At 39.4% G+C, this 12792-nt stretch overlaps 3 protein-coding genes across 3 annotated transcripts; 1 reads left to right on the top strand and 2 right to left on the bottom strand.

Moving 5' to 3' along the window:
• Positions 1-67: 67 nt before the first annotated feature.
• Positions 68-1443, bottom strand: cox14 (cytochrome c oxidase assembly factor COX14). The gene is made up of 2 exons (XM_027020215.3): positions 1312-1443; positions 68-920 (listed from the first exon to the last, which is right to left on the bottom strand). Exon 2 carries the CDS (start codon positions 909-911, stop codon positions 729-731), a length of 183 nt encoding a protein of 60 aa, XP_026876016.1. The 5' UTR covers positions 912-920; positions 1312-1443; the 3' UTR covers positions 68-728.
• A 6-nt stretch (positions 1444-1449) lies between these two features.
• Positions 1450-4860, top strand: bcdin3d (BCDIN3 domain containing). The gene is made up of 2 exons (XM_027020214.3): positions 1450-1872; positions 3179-4860. Exons 1-2 carry the CDS (start codon positions 1543-1545, stop codon positions 3731-3733), a joined length of 885 nt encoding a protein of 294 aa, XP_026876015.2. The 5' UTR covers positions 1450-1542; the 3' UTR covers positions 3734-4860.
• An 800-nt stretch (positions 4861-5660) lies between these two features.
• On the bottom strand, positions 5661-11264 carry si:dkey-222f2.1 (keratin, type II cytoskeletal 8). The gene is made up of 9 exons (XM_027020191.3): positions 10787-11264; positions 9293-9501; positions 8910-8970; positions 7953-8048; positions 7574-7738; positions 7180-7305; positions 6804-7024; positions 6568-6614; positions 5661-6436 (listed from the first exon to the last, which is right to left on the bottom strand). Exons 1-9 carry the CDS (start codon positions 11075-11077, stop codon positions 6336-6338), a joined length of 1317 nt encoding a protein of 438 aa, XP_026875992.2. The 5' UTR covers positions 11078-11264; the 3' UTR covers positions 5661-6335.
• Between the last annotated feature and the right edge of the window lie 1528 nt (positions 11265-12792).

Below are 12792 nucleotides of genomic sequence, written 5' to 3'. Positions count from 1 at the left end.
TTACCATAAAAATGCACTGTGCTGTTAAACCAGTACTGATAATAGAGTGCTTTGATACAAAGGATAGTAATGTAGATACCTCGGCATTTTTATTAACGTGGTGCAATAATGAAATGAACAAGTTCAGATTGTGTTAAGTAGTTTTAGATGAGCGAGGCACAAAACCCAAATGCATAAATTGTGTAGGTGAGGGATTCAAACAAAAAGGTACCTGTACAGACGAGTCAGTTACTAAATTACCTACATCGCCTGGACCATTCTAGTTTTAAAGTGTTATCCATTCCTACTATCCTGTAGCAGATGAGGAGTAGGACATTCTTGCTGTAACAAAGCTGACTTCTGATTACCAGGCAAGAAGTGAGAAATTGTGGTCGCCAAAATACATGCTAACTAGTGTGCACTGCATATGTAAAAATACATTTGCAAAAAAACAATTAACTGAGAAAATTGGTTTCAATTGCCCTAACATTTAACATATAGCACAACATAAACCAGCGACTTTGTTGGCAGAGTCCATTTTTACAATCTTTATAGCATTAAAAGGAAGCCATATTCGTTATCCATTGAAAGGTTCAAAGAAACAATTACCTCGGACACGCACACGTTCCCTGGGACGAGATTTCATTTTATCTCATCTAAAGTAACATGCCCCAGTAACGTTACATGATCGACTTAATATCGAGTCTGAATTCACACAAATTTGTCCCGAAACTGATCAAACAAGCAGATCAGTCCTTGATTGTTTCTGCATCTATCGACTGATTCTGAGCCGCCAGCTGCAGCTGTTTCCGTCGCTGCAGGTAGCGATGGCCCCGAAGGACGCACAGGTAGCCTCCGTACAGCGTCAAGAGCATCATCGATGCCGAAAACATCCGATAGCCCACATCAGCTAAACGCCTGCCGGTCATCATGGTGGTGATCTAAATGTAGACAAAAATACAAGGATGTCTTCACTGTTTATGCTCACGCTGTGTGCAAAAGTACAGCTAAACCACAGTCCGAGTTTGTTCAAATTCTAAAGTCAAAGCCGTTTCACTGCCAGTTAAACTTGGTGAAGAAATGCATCAATATAGTTAACGTTAGCTAGCTACGTACAGTGGGTAATGATCTTAGTTAACTGGTACCGAACGGAACGTTGCGCGACCAGTTAGTAAACCAGTTAAGGGTTTCGTTTCGCACCTAACCTACCTTAACCAGCTAGCATACCTAGCTAACTAATTTCCTAACTACATTAGCTGAAACGCTTGTCTGTAGTTTTTGTGTAAAGTGAAGTGATATGTTACAAAACGATTATCAATCGCAATTAATTACCTGTTGTTGTTGCTGCTGCTTTAGTCGCAGAAGCTATGTTATCTTGGCTTGTTTGTAGCTAACTAGGTACTTCAATGTCAGCCAGGAGTGACAACGCACGCGCTTCCGGCTTCCTTTAGTTAAGGGGTTGTACTATGAACCGGAGAGGGCAAAGTTATCGCAATTTTCTGCGAGCATTCTCACAAATGGTGAATTTTATCAACGTCTCATATAAGCAGTTGCAGATTTAGTATGATAAATTACACACTTACGAACGATAAATTCCGAATTTTCTTTTTGATCCACTGCAGTGCAGGAAATATTCACGGGATCTCAGAGCCAGAGGGAATTATTTTGATGATGGACAAAATGGCGTCAGCCAGCAAGCATGTACGTTTGCACAATTTGGCAAAGAAGGAAGATCCTGGGTCTGCTCCGTATGGAAATTTTATCAATTATTACACATTTAATCCACCAGAGAATCGTCTCAGTTTAATACCGACCACGCTTCTTAAAGACATCGGATGCCACCCTGACAGCAGTGGAACTGTTCTGATGCTGGACGTTGGTTGCAACACAGGGGTGAGAACTCAGAACTTCTGAATTTCGCTTGGTGAGGGCCTCGTGTCAATGCCAATGCAATATATTACCGAGAGCAGTGATACTGTTACTGAAGGTAACAAGGTAATCGAAATACAGCTACTCCACTACAAGTGACGAGAAAGTTTGCGACATCAAAAGCAGCAAAGTCGAGGTGATGCAAGGGTTATTTAGCCGCAACTGTTAGAAAACTCAAACGTCTTAAAGTGATTGAATAAACTTGAGGGAGATTACTTTCAGTAACGAAAACGAACCATTATATGCGCCATCATTACAGACGTGGAATTTAAACTAACCTTCCGTTACCAAGACAATCTGTATGTAGATCAGGCTTCTTGAGTATTGATGCAAGTTGTTAATTAATACAAGTGATTTTGTGGTTAGAAGCAGTGAGAACTGGACTAGAAGCTAAGATCTCCTTATCAGATGGAATACTGACCACATGACCAGGATTTAAAAGGAATATAGGAGTTGGATGTAGTGATTACTTAAGAGTTAATCCAGGATCATCTGATATTAAAATGGTCAGCATGGCCTGAGTGGGTTTGTTAGGCGGGAAAGTGATTGGTACCCAGCCAAAGTTTGTAGTTTTTTGTGTGAAGTGTAGGAGCACATTACATTGTTAGAAATTAATACAATACTGGGAAATTTGTGACTTCAGGGCAGGAGATTTTAGTAATAATCAGTGGAGCTCAGAGGGAGTACAAATGTAGGAAGACTCAGTAATATGTAAACATATACGCTTTTTTAATGAGGTTTGAGTGTACTAATACAAAAATTAATGTCAGCTACTTTGTGTGTCACTGTGACCTTCAGTGACTGCATCCAGGCTTGTGTAAGATGAGCATTTATCACTGTCAGAATTTGGCATGTAAGATACATTGCATATTGTAACAAGGGTTAGGAAATGCAAAATATGTAATGCTAGGGCCTTTCTTCATATGTCACTGCTTTATCTTAGATGTCACCAAGCCTCACTGTAATTGTATGTTATTGTTAATTAAATACTTTTTTGTATTTATCAATTATCAGTCAGGTATGCCTGTAGGACAAAAAGGTGTGCAGTAAGAGAAATAAAATGCTTTATGTACTCAGGAGGCTACTCTGGAGATTGAAGTGCAATTAATTAGGGATTATGCACATTACATAAGTCGTGATAAGAATAACAAAAGAAGATGCATGCTATTTCTGGGCAATGGATACTGCTATTATGGGATGTTAAAACTTTGCAAATAAAACCAGTATTTCCTTGTCTTCATACTGATCCATAATTTCTGTCTTTCAACAGGACTTATCTATTGCACTGTATAAACATTTATTTCAGGAGTGGCGATCTGAAAGTAATTCTTCCAATTACGTTTACCTGCTTGGATTGGACCTAGACCAAGACTTAATCTTACGAGCCCAAGACTCCAACCCATTCCCCCAAAAAATTCAGTTCCTTTCCCTTGATATCACCCAGCTGGACAGCCAAGCGAAGCTGATTTCGTATTTGGAGAAGTTTGGGCGGCGTCACTTCCATTTATGTACGTGTTTTGCAGTAACAATGTGGGTTCACCTGAACCATGGCGACACTGCCTTCTTTGCTCTTCTTTCGCAACTCGCCTCGCTATGTGAGTACTTGTTGCTGGAGGTGCAGCCTTGGAAATGCTACCGTTCGGCCGCTCGTCGACTACGTAAACTAGGACGCAACGACTTCGACCACTTCAAAATGCTCGCGGTCCGTGGGGACATGGCAGCCCATGCTAAAGAACACTTGGAGAAGTGGTGCAGCATGGAGCTAGCACAGAGTTTCGGTAGCACCTCCTGGGACCGTAGCCTCATGCTCTTCAAGAGACGATGACAGAGCAGAAGAAGCGTGCGCTGGCCTCCTTTATTTTTTCTTTTGGTAGGGGAGGGGAGAGTGGAATTAAAGTGGGTTGTAGAAGTTTACATACTGAATAATTGTAATAGTAAAATGTCAGGAGGAGCAATTAACACGACAGTAAGACATGTTGCTGTACCGCGTTTACTATGGAGCAACTTCAGAATGAATGAAGTGTAGTGCAGGTTTAAAGGATAAATAAGTCATTTTTACTATCAAAATAGTGAATAGTATTTAAGAAAGTGATTATTATTTTTAGATTTTTTCTATAAAGTGCAACTCACATGAGATGAAGAATCAAAATGCTTTGTAGTCCTCAAATCAACCACTTTATGTTCCATAGAGCAGGTCCCACACATGGAGATAAACAGAATTTCTTGAATATCTAGACCACTGGGTGTCAGTATAATGCATGTTTCATAATATGAAGAAGATTCATTGGAAAAGTTAGTTATTTCTCCTTTAAAGTGCCAATATATTAAATGACACAAGTGCATATAAAAGCAGCTGTTCTCTAGCTAGTTTATAAAACCCACTCACCACTCTGAAGGGGACCCTTGAGGCAACACGAGATATTTTCTAGCACTTCATCAGGTTCTGACAATAACACTGGCATGGTGGGAGGGTCAGCACTGTATGTTACTTGTCGTCATGCTGTATTTGTATGTTAATGTTTTATGCTCTAGTTTACATGGAACAGAGAGACAGACCAGCACCTTCCAGTACAGCAAAGATGACAGCTGATGTGGAGGTGAGCCAGAAAGGCCAAATACTGACATTAAAGACAGCACAGCAACCTCACAGTGGTCTTGTCTGTATATAATGTGTTATTTCAACTACAACTAATATCAAAAGCTTTTTAAAAAGATGGATTTGTAATGTGCATAATGGAGGAGTAATAAATCTATAGATATTGTTAAATTAGGAAGATTAATTAATGATTTTCAGATAACATTTCACTTAAGCAAACATCTTTATTATATTTTCTGGGATTAACTGGACCATCACATTGGAAGGGGGGAAAATGTTGCTGTGTGTGTGTGTGTGTGTGTGTGTGTGAGAATGTGTGTGTGTGTGTGTGTGTGTGTGTGTGAGAATGTGTGTGTGTGTGTGTGTGTGTATATATATATATATATATATATATATATATATATATATATATATATATATATATATATGGAGTTACAATTATAGGCTTAATACGAGGAACATCGAATTTGTAACACCATTGCTAAAAAGTTGAAAGAAATACCGCAATTACGAAAGGAAACAAGTAATCCAAGCAGAACCCATTCCCCATTATAAGAAACTACTGTTTTTTTCTCTTATTAGATTACAATTGATGTAATATATATATATATGAGAGAACCAATTGGATGACATGTGGGCAAACACTAGGGGGCAGTGATTCCACACATTCCTCCCCTTGGATTGATCTCGACAAATATCTGCTAATCAGATTTGAGTATTTCTTAAACTTTTTTTTATTACTTTGTATAATAATAATCATTTTAATTTGTTTCTCAAAAAAAATTTACCCAGCTACAAAAAAAAGTCTTGGATGGAATCCATCTCATAGCTACTATAATTATGGTATTAATATGATAACAATGATCAGTCTTTATTCAAGAATGAGGAGACATGCAGTCACTTATTGAAACATTGAGAATTCTAGGTCAAAATGAATAAAGGTGTTAGAATTCATATTTGGATCTTTGTGTGTGATCACTTTCATAAGGATGATTAGGAACTTGTGTAAATTGTTTCCAACTGATGATCTGGATTATCCTTAAACCAACAAAACACTGGGGCCCGTCCCAAATGTTTAGTAGTGTGCATTTTTTCTCTCTCTAGTCTGTACAAAATGCAGTGGTTTTCAGAACAGTGATTGGCCCCCAGTCTGCATTATTGTTGTTTTCCATTTCCTAACACGCCTAACCCAGTAACAACAACAGAGTAAAAACGTGGACTGGCTGAGGACCACCAGGGACTGGACTGACCACCCCTGCTTTAGATGATAAAGGAGAAAGTAATGCTTATATCTCAGTATGCTGAAAATTGGGTAGAACTGCTGCAGATTTGTTTTATGTGCTTTATCGATAATTAAGATGGTGGGTAGCGTTTATCATTTGCCCAGTGATAATTGGCCTCCCTTGCTTTCATTAGTATTAGTAATAGTATTTGTTTTATCTTGCATATAATTTCCTAACATTTGTCAATTATAATCAAGGCCTTGAAGTACTTGTACATCAGGTGCTATGTTTCTGTAATTAAGATTGGCCATCATAGAACACCTAGTCAAAAATATGAATATGAATTATTTGTCAATGAAAGGTGTCACCGGAAATTCAATTAAACTTTTCATTTCACATAATAAATGCAAATGTTCAAACAGTTTTCCTTCACTATTATGTTTTTGATAGGTTAGTATTTGTTAGCTTTACAACACGTTGAATCATACAGAAAGTCAGCAATAGATATAGATTCTAGTAACAAAATTAAATCTAGTTGTAGATGTAGAAGAGCATCTTTAATCCCTTGTAAATCTTTATGATGTTTGTGCCTTTTAGGATGGGCTACTTCAGTGTGTGAACCTGGTGTTGTCTCTGACCTCTGTGGTTTTGATCAGTATTTTAGATGATGGAGAACTGATCTGTGGGTACCCATTTATTCCTTTGGAGCCTATGTTAAAAGAAATATTAAGCTTTAATTTAAATATATATGGAATAAGTTACAGTGAAAACAGACCAAAAGACATTATTGTTCATCACAATTGCTTTCTAGATGCATAGTCTATATAGCTTGATACTCACTGTAATTGGGCACTGACTGAATATTGACAATAGCCTGCTGTCCAATTCTGAGAGAGAGCAGGGGGACATGAACAATTTGTCAGTTGTGTTACCTATGTTGTTCTAATGTTTACAGCTGACCCCAAACTAATTTGATAGAGCAAGCACCTGAATATCACATTACAGTATTATTACAAGCATGCTATATAAGACAGCTCTCCTGGGGCAGGATTGGGTGACTGTATGCAGCATCTCACCTGTCCTCCTCGCCTTCCAGCAGCTTCCTGTAGGTGGCGATCTCAATGTCCAGAGCCAACTTGACATTCATGAGCTCCTGGTATTCTCTGAGCTGACGGGCCATGTCCTGCTTGGCCCTCTGCAGAGCCTCCTCCAGGTCCCTCATCCGGGCCTTGGCCTCCTTCACAGCCAGCTCCCCACGGCCCTCTGCCTCAGAGATCTGGTTCTCCAGATTGGCCCTCTGCGCGCAGCAGGGGCAGTGAGCATAGGCCAGTGTGAGCTTTCTATAACATGCTAACAGTGTACCTTTATTTACCCAGCAAAAACTTATGCACACTATGAAAGCACTACAAAGACCAAGCACTTATGTTCTGTGGGGTGTGGTGCGTCATCAACCTGCGCCTTGACTGCCTCGATCTCGCTCTGTAGACGGCCAATCATGCGGTTGATCTCGGCGATCTCTGCCTTGGTGTTCCTCAGCTCATCACTGTACTGCGTGGCCTGGCTGGCAATCTGAGCAAACTAGTGGAAAAACACAAGTGGAAAAACACAGCCAGAGCAGCATGATAAACTGATCAATTGTGGCATGCTAAACAGTGGCACTTTGATCAAATACTTCTCTCTAAACATACTGCTTATTCTGCAAAAAACTAAACCTTCAAAGAATTGTATAATCATACAAGATGGGTTATCTAAACAAATTATTTAAAGCAAGGGCTTCTAATCTGCAATCCTCAGGTCTTCAAACCAGGTTTGTTGCATGATGCAGCTATGCTGGTGTTTTCTATACCTTAGACTTATACCAGGACTCGGCCTCCTCACGGCTCTTGGCCGCGATGTCCTCATATTGGGCCTTGACTTCAGCCACAATCTGGTCCATGTTGAGGTTGCGGGAGTTGTCCATCTGCACTATGACTGAGGTGTCCTTGATACTGGCCTGCATCTCACGCAGCTCCTACCCCAAGAAGTGTAAAGTTGTGTCATCGTGGCTCTTATCTTCATTTTAACAATTGTAGCAATATCGAAGTTGTTAACCCTGCTTAATACAGTTGTTGGAGATTCATTATTCCTTGTTTTTAAGCAGTGTTTTGGCAGATGGTACTTTGACTTCCATGATATACAGCTTGAAAATATTTGTCCTTCTGTTTTTCTAGAGCATATGCTCTTACCTCATCGTAAATGCTCTTGAGGAAGTTGAGCTCATCAGTCAGAGACCCCACTTTATCTTCCAGGTCAGCCTTCACTAGGTATGCAGAGTCCACATCCTGAAAGAGAGGTAATATTTCACTCTTTCAATTTAAGGCCCAATATCAATGTTCATTTTAGTATTTAGCAGTCTGCATGACCTTAGTGTAAAGGCACTGTCTTGATTCTGGCTTGATATCTGAATTATTGAAGTTTTGAAAAATTATACTTAATATTTTAATACTTAAAACAGGGGCCAATAGGAGCATGAATATGACCTAAGTAGCACATTACTTACAACATATTTTCAGCTGAGTTGATTTTCTTATAGAATGCCTTTACCACTACTAAAAAGGAATCCTATTACATTAGTAGAAAAAAAATCATTTTAAACTATTCATTTAATTTGTTGGATTAGTTTCTTTCTTTAACATAATACAAATTTGTTAAGACAAAAGTTCTAATTTTGGCATTCAGAGTTGTGTAATGTAAATAAGGTGAAAGTTTGGCAGCCTTTATTGATATGAAAGTATTAACTACTGGCCACTGCATGGAAATGTTAAATTTGTGTAGCCTTATATCTTCATTAACAAGGGTAAATCATATCTTTCTAGAATATAAATGCAAGTTTTGACCGACATTTCATTATCTGCAAGCCTTTACTAGAGGCACAGGCTGTGGTGTATGGTTCTACCTCCACCCAAGCTTTTGTTAGGAGAGATATGATACCCATAGGGTCTGATTTTACAGGTGTTGTCTGTTAAGAGGTGGGACACTTTTACTGTGTTCAGTCCCTCTTTTGTCAATTCTGATGCACTTTTAGGCAGTAAAGGCTGTGGGGTGTGCTTTTTGTTCTACTCTTTTCATTCTACACTGTCCAAAAACCTTTATTGTCCTCTGCTAGTCTCTCAGAGGACACAAGAAGGTGAAGCGTGTCAGACCTTTTTCAGAATCACAAAGTCGTTCTCTAGGTTGTTCCTCTTGTTTATCTCATCTTCATACCTGGGTCAAAGGCAACATGAGACGAGCATGTTTTGTCCATTTACTACTTCCAATTTTGTATTTATTTTTTACTGACTACCTGGAGATCTTTTAGGCGTTTAAGAAATTCTGACATAGCTATATTTTTGGATCTATGGATGAATTTCTTATTATCTCAGTACATTACCAAAATAACAATAAAAATAAAAAAAACATTCAAAGACCCATGAAAGCTAAAGGAGAGCAGCTATCATGAGTCCATTCACATGTGTTAGCAAATGCTTCCATTCATTGTACATTATCATGATTAATATTTTGGGCATTTTGCATTGATCAAAGATACTTGTGCTTGAAGTCTTCCACCAGCCCCTGCATGTTCCTCAACTCTCCATCCAACTTCATCTTGTCGTTGTTAACCACGTCGAGTTGTCGGCGCAGATTGGCCATGTAGACTTCAAACATGGGCTCAATGTTTGACCTGCCTGTGGTCTGATTCTGGAGCAGGTCAAACTTGGTTTCCAGCATCTTGTTCTGCTGCTCAAGGAATCTTACCTATAAATGATGACCAAATGTTGAGAAAAAAGACATCTGCTGATATCAAATTTTTGTGCCTAGTTTGAGTTCACATGCACATTTTATGGTCAAAATTGAAGGAAACATTTGTGGTTTTTTTCCACCCGTGCTGATGAAATAGCTTCGGTGTTTGATTATTAGCAATCTCCTAATCTTACAGTCTGTCAGACAGACGAGCCTAGTGTGGTACTCAGAAGTCTAAAACCACATATACTCTCCCATTCATATGCATTTTATAGAGGACACTCAGATGAATGTACAGATGAATGTTTGCCTTGTTAATAAGCCAGTAAATTACTCATTCAGTTTCACTCTTTGTAACCTTATACATCATCTATTACAAAAGGCTGCCTTCCATGCCCAGTTAAGGACATATACTTAGTACCTCAAAATAGAACTTGAGTTTGTGGAATCTAGGGATTTAAAAAGGTAAGTGATGGTCCTAACGTGTACTGGACCACTGCACATATATATATATAAAAAAAAAAAAAAACAGTTCTTAGCTAATATCCATTCTGCTAGGTCGGTGATGGCAACACAATCCCCCTATTACCTGTGTTGCAGCACTCAAAGGGCCCGGTATTGACCCAGATCAGCTCTCTCTCCCCAAACCTAATCTCAATCCCTTTAAAGACTGATCTGAGGCAAGGAGTTGGAGACCACCTTTTGCTCTGACCTGAAACATTAAAAGTCTCTGTTTCATTCCAGAGGGCCCTGGGGATTGGGTTGCCATTGTCCCCAAGCACACAAAAGCTCTCTTCATACTCTCTTCAATAGTGGTGTCTCATGAGCCTTGGCCAAGGGTGACCTGGTTTTTATCAGGTTTCAACCCAGGTTTAGAGAAAGGGGCCATGATGCTAAAGCGCAACTATCGTATTCATTCTCTCCCACTAACCTCAATCAAATCCATCTTATTTAAAAGCAATTCAGGCTGTCCCAGGTTCCTGAATTAAACATCTTTTTAAATAGAGTGTTGCTGATTTAAAAACCTGCTTTCAAGTCATTGCCTCAGCATTTGGTATAATTCTGCCTTTGTGGGAAATCACTTTAAATTATGTAATCCTTTTGGTGAGGAATTTTGGTGTAATGTGAATCACGGCAGGCATCAGGACATCGAGACTGTTCCCAGTTAATATACCTTGCTGACCACTCCAATTCAGTGAACTATACCTACTAATCTTTAGCCCAAAATACACAAAGCATTTTATTTTTTAAACTGCCTTAATGCTACCCTCATCCACTGGAACAAGTGCCCATGTCATACCTTGTCAATAAAAGATGCAAAGCGATTGTTTAATGACTTGATCTGCTCCTTCTCCTGCGTGCGCACCATCTGGATGCTGGGGTCAATTTCCAGGTTGAGAGGTGCCAGGAGGCTCTTGTTGACAGAGACGCTGGCTATAGAGGGACCGAAGTAGGTGGTGCTGCTGCTGAAACCGGGTGCTGGGGCTCCAAGAGACATCCCGCTAAAGCCGCCACTATAGCCGAAGCTGCCCACTTTCCCACTGCTCCGCACGGAACTGCTGGAGCTGATCCGCTTGCTCCTCAGATTCATGGTTCGTAACAGAGGTGAGCCGGTGCCAGAGGAACGGCGGTTCGGTGACCAAGTTGAGGATGCTGTCAGAGACACAGAGCAGTGAGAGTGGTCCAGATGGGAACGTGACACTCCCCACCAATAAAGATGGCCTTTTAAATCCTTGCCAGGGCTAGGTGGAGTGTTGGTGATGTGAGAAAACCTGTTTCAGAAGATGAGTGCACACATACACGCACGCATTTGAACTCTCCACTCTCTGTTGTTACTCTTGTTCCTGTGGAAGCAAGCGCGCACACACAGTTCTGCTCTACATCTCCTCACTTACCTAACACACACCCCACACACCTACTCCCCTTACTATCTCTCTCTCTCTCTCTCTCATTCATTCTCCATCTCTTTCTCTCTCTCATTCTCTTCCCCACTTCCACATTTGAGCATGTCTGATCTCTAAAAAAAAAACGTAAATTTTATCGTTTGTATCTTATGATCTTAGAATTTTATGAAAGAAAAAATAAGGATCGTTATGAGCTGTAGCCTTTGCGCAAATACATACATACATACATACATTTATTTATTTATATATATATATATATATATATATATATATATATATATATGCTCTTTCGCCTCACATCTCTCCATATCCAATTCCAGTTATGAGATACATCAAACATACCAAGTTCTTTGACTTCTTCTCAAAACAACACTGGTCCAAAAGCATGGTAAGAAATCTGTACTGTGAAAGGATGCACAATGTATAGTGAAACACTAGTTCCATTTCCAGTCTAACCGTGCGTAACTAAACCTGAGCCCCTACCAGGACGTGCATGACCTAACTGAAGTAGTGTCCTTGCAACTGAATACTGCATGAGAACTCGTGAAACCGGACTGCTATCCTGACAATACATTTACATGTAAAAAAATAAATTAAAAAAAATGAAGTGAGCCTTAATAAGCAGCAAAATGATAGAGTTTCTGGTTTCTGTGTACTTTTCACTGAGCAGTAATTGCTATATCTTACTATTAAAGTGTGTAACAAGTTCACATGGCACAAGATCATTCTCAGGCAGAATGTGGAAGAAAGTTCCCCCTTGTTTTCGCATATTCATAAATAATAGAATATAGGTGTACTTTGCATGGGGATACATGCTATGGGGAACGAAAGGGAAAGGCACAGTTCAAATTTATCACAAATAAAATAAAAGAAATTTTTATATGAAACAAATGAAAATTTTCATCGTATTGCAACAGGATCAAAGATTACAAAATGTTTCAGATATGTGAAAAATATGCTGCTATTTTAGGACAAGAGACTATTTAAAGTCAGAGAGAAAGAACAGGTGAAACACCTTGGGGCCTCATTGGCGATCAACAGCACAGCGCTGCTGAGCTCTGAAAGTATGGAGGATGGAAATGTAACAACTGGATATTCCTTTTAGTCTACCTTTGCATTTAATCATCATCCAGGACACTGTCCTATATGCATTTTAGGGTTCCATAGAGTAGGTATTAAATATAATACCTGTTCTTTAACAATCTCAGTGTGTCAAGATAAAACTATATTCCTACTACATAACTGTGTAAGAAAGAATTAGAATTCCCTGATTCATTATCGAGGAATGGTGTTGTTTCGTGTTGGAAAAGACGGTTCTGCCACAAAAGTGTTCTAGAAGGTTTTATGGCCAGCAAGCCTCCGATTAAAAACAGAAAATTTTCCGCAAGTCTCTCGCAAATCT

Source organism: Electrophorus electricus, chromosome 22 (genome assembly GCF_041902795.1).
Source record: "Electrophorus electricus isolate QZ-2024a chromosome 22, ASM4190279v1, whole genome shotgun sequence".
NCBI classification, from domain to species: Eukaryota; Metazoa; Chordata; class Actinopteri; order Gymnotiformes; family Gymnotidae; genus Electrophorus; species Electrophorus electricus.
This window is presented reverse-complemented; position numbering and strand designations above follow the sequence as displayed.

What these genes read in the sequence shown, in the direction of transcription:
- cox14 (XM_027020215.3), bottom strand. Translation starts at nt 911, where the DNA reads ATGATGACCGGCAGGCGTTTAGCTGATGTGGGCTATCGGATGTTTTCG.
- bcdin3d (XM_027020214.3), top strand. Translation starts at nt 1,543, where the DNA reads ATGATAAATTACACACTTACGAACGATAAATTCCGAATTTTCTTTTTG. An exon ending in ACGTTGGTTGCAACACAGGG is followed by an intron (nt 1,873 to 3,178) that starts GTGAGAACTCAG and finishes GTCTTTCAACAG; the next exon opens with GACTTATCTATTGCACTGTA.
- si:dkey-222f2.1 (XM_027020191.3), bottom strand. Translation starts at nt 11,077, where the DNA reads ATGAATCTGAGGAGCAAGCGGATCAGCTCCAGCAGTTCCGTGCGGAGC. An exon ending in GTGGAAGACTTCAAGCACAA is followed by an intron (nt 8,971 to 9,292) that starts GTATCTTTGATC and finishes CCTTTGACCCAG; the next exon opens with GTATGAAGATGAGATAAACA. An exon ending in TCAAGAGCATTTACGATGAG is followed by an intron (nt 7,739 to 7,952) that starts GTAAGAGCATAT and finishes TTCTTGGGGTAG; the next exon opens with GAGCTGCGTGAGATGCAGGC.